The sequence below is a fragment of the Staurois parvus genome, unplaced genomic scaffold (genome assembly GCF_062004578.1).
Source record: "Staurois parvus isolate SC_StPar_1 unplaced genomic scaffold, SC_StPar_1.0 ptg000195l, whole genome shotgun sequence".
NCBI classification, from domain to species: Eukaryota; Metazoa; Chordata; class Amphibia; order Anura; family Ranidae; genus Staurois; species Staurois parvus.
In genome coordinates this window covers 1,596,734-1,615,972 of record NW_028317991.1, presented here as the reverse complement: position 1 = coordinate 1,615,972, position 19,239 = coordinate 1,596,734, and the positions used below count along the sequence as shown (strand labels likewise).

The 19,239-nt window shown below is 41.9% G+C and overlaps 1 protein-coding gene across 2 annotated transcripts in view; it reads right to left on the bottom strand.

Moving 5' to 3' along the window:
* The window catches only part of SH3BGR (SH3 domain binding glutamate rich protein), a 96,100-nt gene that overhangs the window by 10,317 nt on the left and 66,544 nt on the right, over nt 1-19,239 (bottom strand). The window contains exons 4-6 of one of the 2 annotated variants that reach the window (XM_089677885.1): nt 16,063-16,140; nt 12,813-12,842; nt 7,942-8,029 (exon numbers count right to left, since the gene is read on the bottom strand). In XM_089677885.1, the coding sequence (XP_089534011.1) occupies nt 7,973-8,029; nt 12,813-12,842; nt 16,063-16,140 (165 nt within the window). In that variant the 3' untranslated portion in view covers nt 7,942-7,972. The remainder of the gene's footprint in view (nt 1-7,941; nt 8,030-12,812; nt 12,843-16,062; nt 16,141-19,239) is intronic. The other variant, XM_089677886.1, reaches the window with a different exon arrangement.

The following is a 19,239-nucleotide window of genomic DNA, read 5'->3' as shown; positions in this document are numbered from 1 at the left end:
CAGGTGCAGCCACTCCAACCATCATCAGTGCACGCCGCTCACCACACATCATCAGTGCACGCCGCTCACCACACAGCATTTCTCCTCACATTCGGTGAGCGGGCGAGTGACTTTTTCAAGCCCTGCTTTAACCATCTCAATACCAGGTAATTTTACACCTTCCTGCCCAGGCCATTGTTCACGTTTCTGCGCTCTCACACTTTGAATGACAATTGCACAGTCATACAACATTGTATCCAAACTAAAATTTTATCATTTTCTTCACACAACTAGAGCTTTCTTTTGGTGGTATTTAATCACCACTGGGGTTTTTATTTTTTGCTAAATTAACAAAAAAAAACCCAAAAATTTTGAAAAAAAAAACACTTTCTTTGTTTCTGTTATAAAAGTTTACAAATAAATAATTGTTCTTCATAAATTTACACCGAGATGTATTCTGCTACATGTCTTTGGTGAAAATAACCCAAATTAGGATGTATTATTTAGTTTGTAGGAAAGTTATAGAGTTCACAAACTGTGGTATAGATCTGAATATTGATCAATCCTGAAGTACTGACAGCCAATCTAATTTATTGAGGTCCAAGAATGTCAGAATAGTACAGATATCCCCCAAATGACCCCTGTTTGCAAAGTAGACAGTCCGACGTACTTCATAAGAGGCATGGCGAGTTTTTTGAAGTTGTATTTTTTTTGTCATAATTTTTCGGAAAAACTATTTTTTTTTACATACTGTCACCAGTGCAGTACAGCGTCATCATATAACTGGCATGGTGGTGAACAGGGACACTGACTGGTGACAGTATGAAAAAAAAAATATATATATATATTTTTTTTTATTACATTTTTTTTTCTTTATTTTAAGATTTTATTTTCATATTTTACTATGACCAAAGTAGTACAATGTTACCATAGTAACATTGTACTACTTTGGGGAAGTGATCAGTATTTTTTTTTTTTTTTTTTTTTACACAATTTGCTTATAGCAAAGAATTACTTTGCTATAAGCAAGCATTTACCTGAATGACATCGATTCATTCAGGTTTTTTTTTTTTTGTGCTTGGCTGTGATTTGGCCACAGCTAATCACATGACATGTGCATGTGACCTGCTTTGACCATTCACAGCTAGGCACTAGTATACAATGGATGGCATGAATGAAGCCATCCATTGTATACAACTGTCATGTGACCTGCTGTGATTGGTCACAGCAGGTCACATGGTACCACCAACGGGGGACGGTACTCAGATCTGTCATCGGCTGTGTCCGAGGTACAGGGCCGATGACAGATCGCGCCGCTGCGCGGCTGTGCAACCGCGCGAACTGCGCATGTGCGGGAGGACGCCAAATGGCGTACACCCCGGAAAGCTAAACCATTTTTACGGCGGCCAAACGGCTATAGGCCGGGCGGCTATTGGTTAAGAGATATGCAGGTGCATAGTCATTTTGAACAGGATAGAGAGGGCAAGCAACTATCAACATGGCTGCCACAATAAACCAAATGGCTTCTTCCATTGGCGCCATGGTAAAGCATGTCCTTTTTGTTCCCCCAGTGAAAGAATTCACAAACCCAAAAACAATGAAAACAATACAGCCAAAGTCTTATTACCACTGTAGCTCCAGTGGGCATATATACGGTATGTTCTTGCCCACTATTTTATGTTGGGAAACTGATTAGACAACTAAGGCGACGTGCCCTGGAACATGCAAATGATATTCTCTCGCAGGATATTAAATTGGAACAGAGAATGTGTGATTTGGATAGAATGCTGCTGAGAACTGAACCTAGATGGATTTTTAGATTGGCTTCTAGGGCCCCTTCAGGCCTTAATGAAGGTTGTAGACATCTGCCATTTATACATGAATAAATTGATTATGCTTGCGGTAGACTGATCTTTCTCTCTGTTTGCATCTGGTTTACGGATTCCTTAATAATTAAAGTTATATACTTGAAACAATTAAAACTTTGTAATCACATGCAAAGAAAATTGATGGTATGAACCTAAACATGTATGGTACAAATGATACGATCCATAGGAGGTTGGCAATTAACCACTGGGGGGTGAGCTCTCTTAGTATGATGGTGCTCCTTTCTGAACTAGACTCCTGTTTGCCCCTTAGTAGTGACTAAAATGTATAAATAAGGGTTAGAAATACTGGCCGTTGTTTTGTGTTTGAGCACACTTTTTATCTAAAATTACACTTTTTTCACTCCTGATGAAGCCCTTTTCTGGGTGAAACCTGTTGAGATTTGGGGTTGGTGGTGCTCACTTTTTGATAGGCTTTATATTATCAGGGGATGCAAGGTAAAACTGAAAAGTAGTCTGATGTGGGAGGCACTCATTGGTATGACCAGATTTTGGACATAAGTAAGGGGACGTTTCTCTTCATGAAAAACTCATTTTGAATACTCCTACCAGATTTTCTATCCCCTGCATCCACCTGCAGGTTCATGATTTTGAAATTCTTGCTTCTCCATCCTTGCAGTGCAGATACTGTAGCTAAAAACCTGGACCTTCACCAAAGTGGTTGCAAACCCTTACATATGTACGCAGGTGCAGTTAGCCTTCCCGCCTGTAGGTGGCTCTGTGCCATCTTTACATGGGAAGAGGAGTCTTATCAGGGATTGAACCCTTAGGGATTCCATACAGTGCCTTGAGAGGAAAAGCTGTCTGATTGGACACCAAACTCCCAAGAGACTTTGATAGCCATTTTGGGAGAGGTAACATTTTACATAAGAGAACCCATCACTTTGGAGCACTAGTGGCAGGTGTATGGACAGGGATTGGATTCTGTTTGTGAGGGAGAGTGAAAAGCTTAGGGAAAGATTCATGTGGAGCTGGGACAGCGCAGGACAGTCTCCTTGGTTGTTGCTGATAGACATGTGCGGTTCATTTAGCTCCGAATCAAAATTCAGGCAAAGTTTTCATTATTCGGAGATTTGGAAGTATCTGAACTTCTGAATTACAATGGTTTAAATTAATTTAAACAAATCCAAAATAACAAATTAAATTTAGCCCAAAAGTTGAATTGAATTTGAATCAAATTAAAAAACAAATATGAAATAAAAACATATTGCTAACTGTTGCTGATTTCCTTCGAAGACTATGTGTATTAATGTTAAAATATAGCTGTCTTCTGAAAGTCAAATTTAGAAAAGAACAGAATAGAATAAAACTGAATAGAATAGAAAACAAAGGAATAGAATAGAAAAGAATACAACAGAAAAAATAGAATAGATTTAAATAGAATATAATAGAATAAAAGAGAAATAATATACTGTAGCCGTCTTCCAAAATTCTAATTTAGAAAAGAATAGAATAGAATAAAACAAAATAGAATAGAAAAGAATAGAATAAGAAATTGTTTCTATAGCCTTCAATGGAAATGCTGCAGAGAAGCTTGTATTGCATTTTTGATGCGTTGTTGCCGCGTTGTTGATGCGTTTTGCGTTTTAAATCTGCCTAGCAACAAGAAAAAAAACACAAAACTCATCAAAAACGCGGCAAAAATGCAATGCAAAACGCAATGCAGAAACGGCTCAAGCGCAACCTGCATAGGTATGAAGCTAGCCTGAAGGACTGCTACCTCTGCTAGCCAATGCCGTCCTCTGGTAGTGCAATTGATGAATGCTGTACTGTACAATCCTGCACTGCTGTGCCTATACTGAATACTTCTGTATATCTGTTTCAGTCGGTTGCTTCCCCTTAAAGCGGAGTTCCACCCATTGCTTCTTTCCTCTATTAGCAATACCCCTTTGTTGTAGTGTTGTAGTATATAATTTTTTTGTTAATAGTTTGGAAATACCTTTAAATAGTGGGTGGAGGCGGAGCTCCCGGTCGGTGCCACCTAGGGAATGACGTAATAAGGCGATTCGCAAGGTCTCCTGGGATATCGGGTCTTCTAGTTAGTTAGGACTGAAGCGCTCTGCACTACTGCACAGGCGCCAGTTCAGGAGGATCATGCTGAGATAGCCAGCAACACCTAATCCCAAAAATAGGTGCCCACATTCTTTCTGCCTGCTTCCAAGATCGAGGGTAAAATATTACTTCTTATCAACTAACGAGCAGGATATCACATATACCGTTATTTCATTATTAATGGGAAAGATGAAACAATAACAGGTGAGCTTTTTAAACAATTTGTTATGGGCACTGGAGCTCTGTTTTAACAAAGATTCATAGTGGCTAAATGGTTAGTACTTCTGCCTGGCAGTACTAGGGTCATTGGTTCAAATCCCAAACATGGCACCACCTGCCTGGAGTTTGCATGTTCTCACTGTTCCTGCGTGGGTTTCCTCCGGGTACTCCGGATTCCTCTCACACTCCAAAGACATGCTGGTAGGTTAATTGGCTCCTCTCTAAATTGACCCCACTGTATGAATGTAAGTTAGTTATTGTAGATTGTACGCCTCTTGAGGGTTAGGGACTTATGTGAATGTACAATATATATGTAAAGTGCTGTGTAAAATTGACAGCACTATATAAGTACCTGAAATAAATAAATAATATAATGGGCACTGTGTGTGACAATCACGGCATCAGACCCCTGCCCTTCTCAACAAACTTGTGACCAATGGACTAGGCAATCTAAAACCGCGATTTCACGGCTAATGGACCACAATCAATATACCTGCAGCCTGAGCGCGATTGTTACTGGGTCAGGTTAATTACGCAATTAACCCTTCACACTGCCACCACCTCCTTTTTGTACAGAGAAAGAGGAAACTCGGCAACATCAGCAAAACCACTAGGATGATTGGATAATCGTCTGTATGCCACTGTCACAGCAGAGAGGTTATACAGAGGGTTAAACACACACATAGTAGCACTCTTCAGCAGCAGGAAATCGTAAGTTGCATTAAAGAGCTTTAGAAACAGTTCAACACTTTCAGAAGGAAAGATTTATTAGTAAAAGGTCAAAAGGGAGCAATAAAAATATTTACAGAAAAAAGATGTAACCAATATATATATAAATATACAGAGAACAAGAGCACAGCAAAGAGATAACAGAAACTAGGTTAAAGGGTTAAAGTACTTGCCAATCAGCCTTGGGTTAAGCAGTTTCATGTCTTATGAGCTCAAAAGGGATTTCTTGTCTCTACTGCTAGTTTCGATGTTAAATGCAGGAGACTCTGCTTTCTCTCACTCACACTCCAACCATAACATCCTTTTTCTAGCAAATCCCAGCAGGGTGTCTCTTTGGAGTAGTAACCAATGGTCTCCTTTTGGGGAGGGGTGTTAGGTGGAGACCTAAGTTATAACCAGAATCTCTCCTAGCTTATATTTTGGCTCATAACTTTACCTAGGCACATTTGCCGGCCTGGGCACTAGTATATTAGTACTCAGCCGCATCTGCGGAATGGTTAGAGATGAAACATGAAATATGCACTTGAATGGTTCAAGAGATATACTTTTCTAGGTATGCAAGCTAAGGGGTGTCACATACCAGGAGAATGGCCTCAAACTAAGCCTTCTGCATATAGGCTCCATGTTTAGGTAATTATGTCCTATGGGAAGATACCAATTTATATGAAAAGTGAGTTTTTAAAGTAAGTCTGTTTTTACGACCCCTTGGAAGGTCTTTTGAAGTTCAGTGAGGGACATGGTTTATACTTTTACGATGTGCCAGATTTCACAGTTTCTTAGACAGCTAGGCACCCAGCTGGTGAGGTTTTATAGCTCGGAGCTGCCTGCTGTGCTTTGGCCGCCTGTGACCCTTCTCATCACTCAGGCCACATGTCACTGTGGATGAACAGAGAGGGAGGGGGGATGATGGGACAACATGGAGAATTCTTAACAAAATGGAGGGCCGCGTCCGGCTCTGTGTGCACGATTACTACACTGTGCATTATAGAGAGTGTGTGGCTGGTTACTCCCAACCCAACGTACCTAACATGGGCCCCATCTAGTCAGGGAGCAGGGATCATATGTCACACACTGCACAGCACAGAGAGGAGAGCTGAGTGTAATCTGAGACCTGAGTGGAGGAATGGGCAAACCCCCTCTACACAGTCTGGTTGAGAAAGGGACACAAATGAAGGAAAAAAGCGCCTCTAAGTGCAGTATACAATAATGCGTTTTTCCTTCATTTGTGTCTTTACAGAGCCTGCTACAGCTTCAAGAGCTTGCCCCTCACACAATGGACTCACATATAGTGAAATTTCCTATGAACTTTTACCATGGTCTCTGGCATTATGGTTTGGGGAATTGGTTTGCACTGATATCTCTGTTTTTTTGGTTGAGAAGGGGAGCAAGGCCATCCCACAAGATTCCCTGGTGTCCGCCTATACCAGGGGACTCCAAACTTACTAAACAGAGGGCCAGTTTACTGTTATTCAGATTTTAGGGGAGTAGAAAATGTCCCGGCATCAGTGGGAGTAAACAATGTCCCATCTTAGGTGTCAGTGAGAGGAATTGTGCCCCATCGATCGTGTGATTGGGAGGAATTGTGTCCCATTATTGGTGTCATTGGGCACCATTGTTGGTGTCATTGGGAGGAACAGTGCCCCTTCATTGGTGTCATTGGTGGGAAATGTGCCCCAACGTTGCTGTCATTGGGAGGATTTGTGCCCCTTTGTTGGTGTCAGCGAATGACATAGTGCTCCAAGGGCTGTATAAAAGCAAGAAAAGGGCTGCATCCAGCCCCTAGACCATAGTTTGGAGATCACTGGCCTAAACCATCAGAAGTGACTCATGCAGATAGCAGAGGAATGGCCGAGCAGACTGGATTCACACTAGGTGCTTTGGATTGAGACAAGTACACCCTATAGAGCAGCGGTTCTCAACCTCTGGGTCGCGACCCCTTTCACAGGGGTCTTCTAAGACCATCGGAAAACACATATTTCAGATGGTCTTAGGAACCTAGACACCGCTCCTCTATCAGTCTCCAGATGCAGATACGTCCACATTTCCCTGGACCGCGATGTGTGCGCGGGATGACATGCCGCCCCTGTCATCTGGCCACATCCCCGGGATCACTCAACAGCTCCGCCTCCTCGCCAGTGATTGGCCGCCGGAACTGCAGCTCAGGAGAGGCACACAGGCGGCCAATCACCGGCGAGGAGGTGGAGCTTGGAGAGGTGGAGCCAAGCAGCAGCGAAAAGATCAAAGAAGATCGAGCTAGGGAGCGGCTGGAGAAGGAAGACAGGTAAGTGTCTGTAGCGTGCAGATGGTGCTGCTGCAGCCAGGTATGCTGGCTGTAGATGGGAGAGGGAGGGAGCGAGCCCAGGCTGGAGCAGGAGTCAGCAAGGTAAGTATCATTGGTGTCAGTGGGAGGAATAGTGCCCCATCATTGGTGTCATTAATACCAATGATGGGGCACTATTCCTCTCACTGACACCAATGATGGGGCACTATTTCCTCCCCCCCCCACTGACACCAACGATGGGGCACTATTCCTCCCCCCACTGACACCAACGATGGGGCACTATTCCTCCCCCCACTGACACCATCGATGGGGCACTATTCCTCCCCACTGACACCAATGATGGGGCACTATTCCCCCCCCACACTAGTATCAATGATGGGGCACTATTTCCCCCCTCCCCCCCCCACTGACACCAATGATGGGGCACTATTCCTCCCACACTGACACCAACAATATGGCACTATTCCTCCCACTGATACCAATGATGGGACACTATTCCTCCCACTGATACCAATGATGGGGCACTATTCCTCCCACTGACATCAGTGATGTGGCACTATTCCTCCCACTGCAAAATTACAGTTATGAAGTAGCAACGAAAATAATTTTATGGTTGGGGGTCAACACAACATGAGGAACTGTATTAAGGGGTTGCGGCATTAGGAAGGTTGAGAACCACTGCTATAGAGGGATATGCTTTGTTCATTTTTCACCTCGGAGGTAAAAAAAAATGTATACTGTATATTACAGCCAGAGATATACTGTACAGTATTCCTGTGACAACTAAAGCCTCACCTGGCTACTAATACGTTGACAGTGCTGATGTCTATGATTCTTCTTCTTCCTCTTCTTCTCCTTGTTCATCATCAGCCTCTCCTGCCTCCTAGGAATGGAAACATGTATCAGTGGGATGAGGGAATATACGACAAGTTGTGGAGGAATATACAGCAGAAAGAAATAAAGAATAAGTTTGGAGTTGAACATTCGGGAAGATTCAAACAGCTGATAGGGAAGTAGGTTGTGTGTGGGGGGGGGAGAGTTAAGAAGGTATCTCCCCATCTTTGCAATAACCTAGTGTTAGAAATGTTGTATATACAGTAGCTCTACAGAACAGACAGTACACAGTCCACATGTGATTATCTGCTTCACTGCAACCAGGAAACTTTGTTTTCAAAGAAAAGTATACAGTACCATAGATGCAGCTACAAACTTATAAACACTGCCATCTACTGGTGGAAGAATATATCTCTACTGAAAACTGATGTAGTTACATAGTTACATAGTTAGTCTGGCGGAAAAAAAGACAAAAGTCCATCCAGTTCAACCGTTAAAAAAAAAGTTATATTCCTACACCCACAGTTGATCCAGAGGAAGGCAAAAAACCCAGCAAAGCATGATCTAATTTGCTCCTGCAGGGGAAAAAAAATTCCTTCCTGATCCCCCGAGAGGCAATCGGATATTCCCTGGATCAACTTTATCTATAAATGTTAGTATCCAGTTATATTCTGTGTATCTAGGAAATAATCCAGGACTTTTTTAAAGCAATCGACTGAGCTGGCCAGAACCAACTCTTGAGGGAGTTTATTCCACGTTCTCACAGCTCTCACTGTGATGAAACCTTTCCATGTTTGGAGATTAAATTTCTTTTCCTCCAGATGTAAAGAGTGCCCCCTTGTCCTCTGTGATGACCTCAGGGTGAATAACTCTACACCGAGTTCACTATATGAACCACTGATGTATTTATACATGGAGATCATATCCCCCCCTTATGTATTATACATGGAGATCATATCCCCCTTATGTATTATACATGGAGGTCATATCCCCCTTATGTATTATACATGGAGATCATATCCCCCCTTATGTATTATACATGGAGATTGTATTCCCCCTTATGTATTATACATGGTGATCATATCCCCCCTTATGTATTATACATGGGATCATATCCCCCCTTATGTATTATACATGGAGATCATATCCCCCCTTATGTATTATACATGGAGATCATATCCCCCCTTATGTATTATACATGGAGATCATATCCCCCCTTATGTATTATACATGAAGATCATATCCCCCTTATGTATTATACATGGAGATCATATCCCCCCTTATGTATTATACATGGAGATCATATCCCCCCTTATGTATTATACATGGAGATCATATCCCCCCTTATGTATTATACATGGTGATCATATCCCCCCTTATGTATTATACATGGAGATCATATCCCCCCTTATGTATTATACATGGAGATCATATCCCCCCTCGTGTATTATACATGGAGATCATATCCCCCCTCGTGTATTATACATGGAGATCATATCCCCCCTTATGTATTATACATGGTGATCATATCCCCCCTTAATCTCTTCTTCTCAAGAGAGAATAAATGCAGTTCCTCTAATCTTTCCTCATAGCTGATCTCCTCCATGCCTCTTATCAGTTTGGTTGCCCTTCTCTGTACTTTCTCCAGTTCCCCAATGTTCTTTTTGTGAATTGGTGCCCAAAACTGAACTGCATATTCCAGATGAGGTCTTACTAATGATTTGTACCGGGGAAATGATATCTCTCTCTCTGGAGTCTATACCTCTTTTAATACAAGAGAGGATTTTGCTCGCTTTAGAAACCGCAGCTTGGCATTGCATGCCATTATTAAGCTAGTTGTTGCACAAAATACATGAACACTGTATTACAACATCTAGATTAGATGATATAAACTTTTTTTCCTTCTTTCATTTTTTAAGAAGAAATCAAATTTTGAAATTCCAGAGATTTATGAAATACAGTCCAAGAGGCCCAGATAGCAGTATGTTTGTCCAGTCTGTCATACTCTGCCACCAAAAGGTGCTCTAGGTTCACGATAGAATCCATTTCCAATGACCATTCTGGTAAAGTAGGTATCTGAGTGGATCTCCAGAGGTGAGGAATTACAGCCCTGGCTGCAGTTACAAACTGATGGAGAATAGCATTTTTTAGCAGATTTAACTGCAGAAGGTAAATAAATGTGCATCTCTTATTCCCCCTGCCAAGTCCCACAAATACCTGTTGATCCTGCCAGTGAAGTCTATCTAATGAATCTTCCTGTGGTGGTGTGGCAACAATGCTGCACTAATGGTGTGATCCTCCTGCGCTCCTAACTAAAGTACCTCCTAACTTTTGGGATCTGCTAACACCTAATCATAGACCATGTGACAAGTGTAAATCATATATACAATAGTGCAACGCTGACTTAATTATAAAATAAAACTATAATTTATAAACAATAAACAATGAATGTGAAAATAAACGTGAACTTAATCCTCGGTGAGATCTTAAAGTGAAATATATTATTCAACCAATAAATTCACCCAAGTCCAAATGGGACTAGAAACAAGTGTACAAAGTGTACTGATCCACTAGGGATCCCAAGTGATATCAATAACTGCTGTAATCAACCAGGTCCAAAGAAGACCTAAAGTAAAGTGGGTAACGTGAACTGATCCACTCAGGGATCCAATGTGATATTCAAAAAGGTGAAAAAAACCATAACAGTAAAGAATACTATAGATAAATACAGTCCAAATGGGACTGGATAAAGGTGAAAAATAGCAAACAATAGGACTGAATAAAGGTGAAACAATTAATATAGAAGTGTCACAAACCCCTAAGTGCCACTCAAACACAGCACTCCATAGAAAACATCATTATCCCATAATTTTGGATAATTATAATCCCCCCCCAAAAAAATATTATAAAATATATATAAAAAAACAGAACATAAAAATAAAATATAAAAAATGTAAAACCAAACTACAAAAATGTGCCAAAATATGCAAAGTTATGCAATGTTTTTTTCATCTTTGCATACATAAATATAAAAGTGTCAGAAAATAATATATAATAAATCACTAAATAAATAGGAAACACATATGTAAAAAGTTCAAAGGTGTATAAACGCCAAGTGATCCGATGACTTTTCCAAACGTGCAAGTGATAAAGTGGATGTGCGTGCCAACCAATGTGACAGATATCCCAAAATGGCTGAAATGCCCCCTCACCTCCTTGCAGCGACCCAAACTGGCCAAAATGCCTGTAGGATCACAAAAAAGATCCTTTGCGACAGGAAACTCCTCTGCGGATGATATCCACTCAAAACAATGGTATCCTTTTCAATAATAGGCGTATTCGATAGCAGGGTCCTCTTCCTGGTAAGTATAGTTGTAACACAGCCAACTCACATTAACCTCCCTGGCGGTATGATTACGTCAGGAATTTTGTACCAAAAGCGGTACCATTTTTTTGCATGGAAATTTGGTGTTATATATTGTAGGCCTGCAATTCTTAGTAATCACTTACTTAATAAATACTCATAAAAAATAATAATATAATAATAAATTTAATTCAATAATATAATCAAACCAAAAACACTGAAATTTGAAATAGAGCGCCAACTTCGCACATCGCTGAGCAAAGTCGCAAAATCGTTTTCAGTGTCTGATGAGGAATTTCCCCCACGAATCATTATCACTCAATTCTGCAAGTGGTTCTGATTTACTATCGCTGTTCTCTAGCCGGTCTAAAACCGATTTTGACCTTAAGGGACGCTTTTTGGACGCCGTGGACTTTTCTAAGTTTCCAGGCAGAAAGAACAGTAAAAATGCAGGCAGGGCACAGGACAAAGCACTCGGGACAAAATGTATGTGAAATGCTTTGATATAGGAATGTTTTGCTATGAAATAATCGTTTTTAAAAAAATGTCATTTTTTTTAAATTTTCAAATTTGCCGCCGGTTCCGGCGCCCGTACGTCCCGACGTCACAGGGACCGGAACACGGAAGCCAGATGCCGGCATCGGCTGGAGGAGATGGCCGGGGGCGCTGCAGGGGACGCATCGCGGGAGCGATGGACAAGGTAAGCGCTGCAGGGAATCCCGGAGCAACGCCGCATGGTAAGCCCGAGTGTAGCTCTGGGTTACCGCTTTTGGTACTGAAACTTTACCCCGAGCTACACTCGGGAATACCGCCAAGGAGGTTAAAAGACATAAAGAAGATCTTCCATAGTGTAAAACCTTTTTTAATCTGTTATAAATCTTAGAAAAATCCCACACATTTTCACAGTGATGTATAGGCATTTAAACCACATGCTTTGGGTGTACTTGCATGGGTTTTGGTGTAGCAAGATGGCGTCCACGCCGGAAATACATCACCACGTTCCTGTTTTTTTCACATTTATTGTTTATAAATTATAGTTTTATTTTATAATTAAGTCAGCGCTGCACAATTTTATGTATAATTAACAATGCTGCACTGCTCCTGAATTCAGAACAGAGTTGCCAGTCTCATGTAGGTGGAGCCTGCCTGCACTATGGAGGGATGAAAAACTGATAAAGGTGACATGGCTATTGCCATTGTCTGTAGCTTGTCAATAACCAGCTGGCCACTCTAGTACTGTCCACTGCTTTGATCGGCAGCACTGCTGCTGAAACCACCCACTGTGAGCTGCAGTGTCTGGGAGGGGGAGCGTGTGAGACATAATTGGAGTATGGTAGTAATGGAGGTAGTAATGGAGGATGTGGCTTAGTTAATGAAGGTCAAGTAGGGGCTTTTGCATTACATGGCATTTGGATTTGGTACTTGGCTAGACTGTCATACAGGAGCCTCTGGTTGTAATTTAATTTACCTCCTCTGCTGCCTCTTCTTCAGCTTCCTCCTGCAAAAGTAAAAGAAAAATTGAGAACGCCTAGAACTGAGCACTGCAAAAATGAAATCATACCCAGAGAGGGATATTTACAGTGTATGTGAGGGCAAAACTTTTTGTTTTGGATACACTGGGGATATGTTAAAACCCATGTCAGGTTTTTATTGCTGGCTGTGTCCGATCTGCAAAGATTCAGTTTCTTGATTTGTCTTGACCATTTTATCGGGTACAGAGAGTGATAGGAACTTCAAAATGTTACAGTTGTCACAGGAACAGGTGGGGAGGGGAAGTCTTCCAATAGACACAGCTGTTACAGTGACAACTGTCTAAGACCCTGTTCACACAAAGTGTGGTGACCTGTGTTTTACTGCACTGATGACTGCTTGCAGAGCCACCCGCAGCTCACATTTCAGCTTACTGAGAAAGAATCAGAGGAATTTAAGTCATTTGTGGAGGCCTTTAGAGTAAAAAAATGCCTGTGTGCATAGAGCGGTATATTCTATGCACCGCCCCTATAGTCCACAATGGCAGAGGCTGAACAGTATGGACTCGTGACAAGAGGCTGTACAGTCACTCAAAAGCACAAAAGCATTGCTGAATCTGCCTGCAACAAAATATACTATATATATATATATATACACAGTAAGGAACAGAAGTATTTGAACACCCTGCGATTTTGCAAGTTCTTCCACTTAGAAATCATGGAGGGGTCTGAAATTCACATTGTAGGTGCATTCCCACTCTGAGAGACAGAATTTAAAAATAAATTCAGGAAATCACATTGAATGATTTTTAAAGAATGTATTTGTCTTGCACTGCTGAACATAAGTATTTGAAAACCTAAGAAACCGCAAGAATTCTGGCTCTCAAAGACCTGTTACTGTGCCTTTAAAAAGTCCACCTCTACTCCACTCATTAATCTAACTTAGTAGCACCTTTCTGAGCTCTTTAAAGACACCTGTCCACCCCACAGTCAGTCAGACGCCAACTACTACCATGGGCAAGACCAAAGAGCTGTCAAAAGACACCAGAGACAAAATTGTGGACCTCCACAAGGCTGGAAAGGGCTACGGGGCAATTGCCAAGTAGCTTGGTGAAAATAGATCAACTGTTGGAGCAATTGTTAGAAAATGGAAGAGGCTAAAGATGACTGTCAGTCTCCCTCGGACTGGGGCTCCATGCAAGATCTCACCTCGTGGGGTATCACTGATAAGAAAGGTGAGGAACCAGCCCAGAACTACAAGGGAGGAGCTGGTCAATGACATGAAGAGAGCTGGGACCACAGTTTCAAAGGTCACTGTCGGTAGAACACTACGCCGTCATGGTTTCAAATCATGCAGTGCACGGAAGGTTCCCCTGCTCAAGTCATCACATGTCCAGGCCTGTCTGAAGTTTGCCAATGACCATCTGGATGATCCAGAGGAGGCATGGGAGAAAGTCATGTGGTCAGATGAGACCAAAGTAGAACTTTTTGGTCTAAACTTCACTCGTCGTGTTTGGAGGAAAAAGAAGGATGAGCTGCATCCCAAGAACACCATCCCTACTGTGAAGCATGGGGGTGGTAACATCATGCTTTGGGGGTGCTTTTCTGCGAAGGGGACAGGATGACTGCACTGTATTAAGGAGAGGATGAATGGGGCCATTTATTGTGAGATTTTGAGCAACAACCTCCTTATCTTAGTCAGAGCATTGAAGATGGGTCATGGCTGGGTCTTCCAACATGAGAACGACCCGAAGCACACAGCCAGGATAACCAAGGAGTGGCTCCGTAAGAAGCATATCAAGGTTCTGGAGTGGCCTAGCCAGTCTCCAGACCTAAATCCAATAGAACATCTTTGGAGGGAGCTGAAACTCCGTGTTGCTCAGCGACAGCCCCGAAACCTGACAGATCTAGAGGAGATCTGTGTGGAGGAGTGGGCCAAAATCCCTGTTGCAGTGCAAACCTGGTCAAGAACTTCAGGAAACGTTTGACCTCTGTAATTGCAAACAAAGGCTTCTGTACCAAATATTAACACTGATTTTCTCAGATGTTCAAATACTTATGTTCAGCAGTGCAAGACAAATACATTCTTTAAAAATTATACAATGTGATTTCCTGAATTTTTTTTTAATTCTGTCTCTCAGAGTGGGAATGCACCTACAATGTGAATTTCAGACCCCTCCATGATTTCTAAGTGGGAGCACTTGCAAAATCGCAGGGTGTTCAAATACGTCTGTTCCTCACTGTATATACTGCTAAAAAAAATAAAGAAACACTTTGAAAACACATCAGGGAAAAATATCATGCAGGATATCCATACTGACATGGACAGGGTAATGTGTTAGGAATGTAAGGATGCCGCATCGTTTGATGGAAATGGAATTTATCAACCTACAGAGGAGTGATTTTAAAGATACCCCGAAAATCAAAGTGAAAAAATGTTGCAGCAGGCTAGTCCATTTTGTTGAAATTTCATTGCAGTAACTCAGAATGGTCCTCAGTAGTCTGTATGGCCCCCACATGCTTGTGTGTGTGCCTGATAACGTCGGGGCATGCTCCTAATAAGACAATGGATGTTGTCCTGGGGTATTTCCTCCCAGATCTGGACCAGGGTTAAGGACCTTCTACAGCCCTGTCAAGCTCTCCTAGAGTAACTTCCTGTCTCCTGGAATCTCCTCCATGCTCTTGAGACTGTGCTGGAGACACAGCAAACCTTCTGGCAATGGCACATATTGATGTGCCATCCTGGAGGAGTTGGACTGCCTGTGCAACTTCTGTAGGGTCCAGGTATCGCCTCATCATACCAGTAGTGACACTGACCCTAGCCAAATGCAATACTAGTGAAAAACAGTCAGAAGAGATGAGTAGGGAAAACATTTTTATTGGCCTCCACCTGTAAAACCATTCCTGTTTTGGGGGTCGTCTCATTGTTACCCATCTAGTGCACCTGTTGTTAATTTCATTAACACCAAAGCAGCTTAAACTGATTAACAACCCCCTCTGCTACTTAACTGATCAGATCAATATCCCTGGAGTTTAATTGACTCTGATTAAAAGTGTTCCTTTAATTTTTGTGAGCAGTGTATTTTATTTTTATATTTATTGTCTGGATACATTCATGCAAAGTCACACTTTTTAATAAGGTGAGTGGCCTTCCTGCCTTTACTTCCACTATAGTGTGTACTGGGAAACTTGTGACTATGATCTGGAGGAGCTCTTGAATTACTCAGTAACAATCACAAAGGCACCTACCTGCTTCTCTTCTGCATTAGTTATTACTTCTTGGTTTTCAGCTGGCTTCTCTTTCTCTTCAACAGAAATTTCATTGCTCTAACAAAAAAAAAACACACACAGATCAGTATGAAGCCACATATCATGCCCTATATAGGCTACTAACTGCTGATGCAGGGACGGGTTCCTACAGCCATCCCCTTCGATCTGGAGTTTAGTGAATACTTTCATGCAATGTGACTCAATACAGACAGCAGTAGCCGATCAATGTGTGATGGCTCCTCTCCATCTGATGCAATGCATCCCAAATGGACTTCCTCAGAGGTAGCTCACCTGAGGAAGTCCAATCAGAATGCAACATGTCTGGTGGGGAGAAGTTGGTGACGTCATCACGCAATTCGCAATAATTGGGTACCGCTGTCTTCAGTAAGTAAATAAGCTAGGACTGGTGGATTCCCCATAGGCTTGTGCATATTCTGATTTTACTATCTGTACACTTGAGTGTTTTTAAACCACTTTGCCAATTAAAAGCCTAACAGTGAGCACTATGGAAGTTCCTGTGTTTTTTGAGTTCTAATATATTAACTGTAGAGGCCACTGGAGACATTGTGAAGGTATATTGCCAAACCTGGTGGCTTTAAACATGCTGTATATGACCTTCTATTGATTTAGAGGTCTATCAGTATAGTTGGGATCACATCTGTAAATCACAGTCGCAGAGTGTGGGAGCGAGCACACGGAGGAGCTGAAGTTTTACACATAGGTTGGAGATGATGTGGTTGCATAGCGCACTAAGGAACTGTAACTAATTGACTTTCACATATTTTTATCACTGTGGGAAACACCATAGCGACTTATTATATAAGTACATTGGTTCATTTTTTATTGGCATTTGCTACTGTTTGCACAGAGTTTGTGTAATATGTTTTTATTTTCAAAATTTAAATGGTTCACAACACATAAGTAGCAGCTCAATATGTATACAGTGTCTCATTCCAAGGATAGAATTAGCAAATTCAACTGACTGGTCGCATACAGTGTGTGGTCAAGAATAAGCCATAATATCTAGCGTATGAACAATGCTTGCAACAAAACCACCATAAATAAATACCTTGAACAACAGGAGCATAGCCCAAACATAGCCAAAGCTAAGCCAAGACCAGGGGTGGACTGACAACTCATGGTGCCCCGGGCAAAAGGGGATCATGGGGCCCCTGTGTCCTTGCCCAAACTCAAAAAAGCCTACGAAAAAGGTACCAGGGGCATCTCATGGGGCCCCCTACTGACCCCGGGCCCTCGGGCAGTGCCCGAGTTTCCAAATGGTCAGTCCCAGGCCAAGACTAAGAGGAGGCCCAATGAGTCACTGGATATACTCTCTCGGAAGAATAGCTACAGTCATGGCCAAAAATATTGGCACCTCTGCATTTCTGTCAGATAATGCACCACTTCGCCCAGAGAAAATAGCTGCAATTACAAATGTTTAGGCATTCTCATGTTTATTTCTTTTGTTTGTATTGGTATGACAAAAAGAAGTGGAGAAACAAAAAGCCAAATCTGACACATTCTACACAAAACCCCAAAAATGGACAGAACAAAAGTATTCATTTAATATTTGGTAGCACACCCCTTGGAAAAACTAACTGAACTCAATGGCTTCCTGTAACCATCAATGAGTTTCTTCCACCTCTCTACTGGAATTTTGGACCACTCTTAGTTTGCCAACTGCTCCAGGTCTCTCAGATCGGAAGGGTTCCTTTTCCAAACTGCTTTTTTGAAATCTCTCCACAGCTGTTCTATGGGATTGAGATCTGGACTCATTGCTGGCCAGTTCAGTACTCTCCAGCACTTTGAAGCCATTCCCGGATACTTTTTGACATGTGCTTTGGGTCATTGTCCTGCTGGAAGACCCATGACCTCTGACGGAGACCCAACTTTCTTACACCGGGCCCTACATTGCACCCCAGAATTATTTGGTAAACTTTAGATTTCCTAATGCAATGCACACGGTCAAGACATCCAGTGCCTGAAACAGCAAAGCAACCCAAAAACATCAGTGACTCTCCACAATGTTTGACTGTAGGGACTGGATTCTTTTCTTTAAAGGCCTCATTGCATTTTCTGAAAACAGTAGAATGATGGGCTTTACCAAAAAGCTGTCATTTAGTTTCGCCTGTCCACAGCACTTTCTCCCAAAAGGATTTTGGCTTCCTCAGGTAAGTTTTGGCAAACTCCAATCTGGTTTTTTTATTTTTCTGTGTCAGCAGTGGGGTCCTCCTGGGTCTCCTACCATAGCGTCCCTTTTCATTCAGAAGACGATGTATAGTGCGAGCTGACACAGATGTACCCTGTGCCTGAAGGTCAGCTTGAATTTGTCTGGAAGTTGATCGAGGTTCTTTAGCCACCATTTGAACAGTCCTTCATTGCAATCTTAGATCAATTTTTCCCTTTCGTCCACGTCCAGGGAGATTAGCTACAGTACCATGGGCTGTAAACTTCTTGACAATGTTGCGCACAGTGGACACAGGAACAGTAATATCTCTGGAAATGGACTTGCAACCTTGAGATTGTCCTTGCTTTTCCACAATTTTTGTTCTCAAATCCTCAGACAATTCTTTGCTGCTCTTTCTCTTCTCCATGCTCCACATGGCACACAGAGACACACAACAGAGAGGTTAACCTCACCATTTTGACTGCTTGCCGGGGTGATTTCTATATTGTCAGCACCTGTTAATTGATACAAGTGAGTTTCATTACAAATTACAGGAGCATTACAAATTTGGAATGCAATTATTTCTTACAATTTTGAGAGGGTGCCAATAATTTTGTCCAGCCCATTTTTGGAGTTTTGCGTGGAATGTTTCAGATTTGGCTTTTTAAATCTCCACTTTTTTGTGTCATACCAATGCACACAAAACAAATAAACATGTGAATGCCTAAATATTTGTAATTGCAACAGTTTTATGGGCGAAGTAGTGCATCATCTTGACAAGATCTTGTAGTTATGCTCTTGAGTAAGTGATGAGACTGAAATTTTGAGAGCCAGTATCTTGTCCTAATCTATGTTATCAGGCGAAACAGCTAACTCCTGTTCCCATTAAACTATAAATGGTGGAGGTTGTGGAAAGGATTATTTGAACAAGATTTGATATATCAGGGAAACTGGGTGTTCCGGTCTAGTGGACTAAGTAATGACTCAAA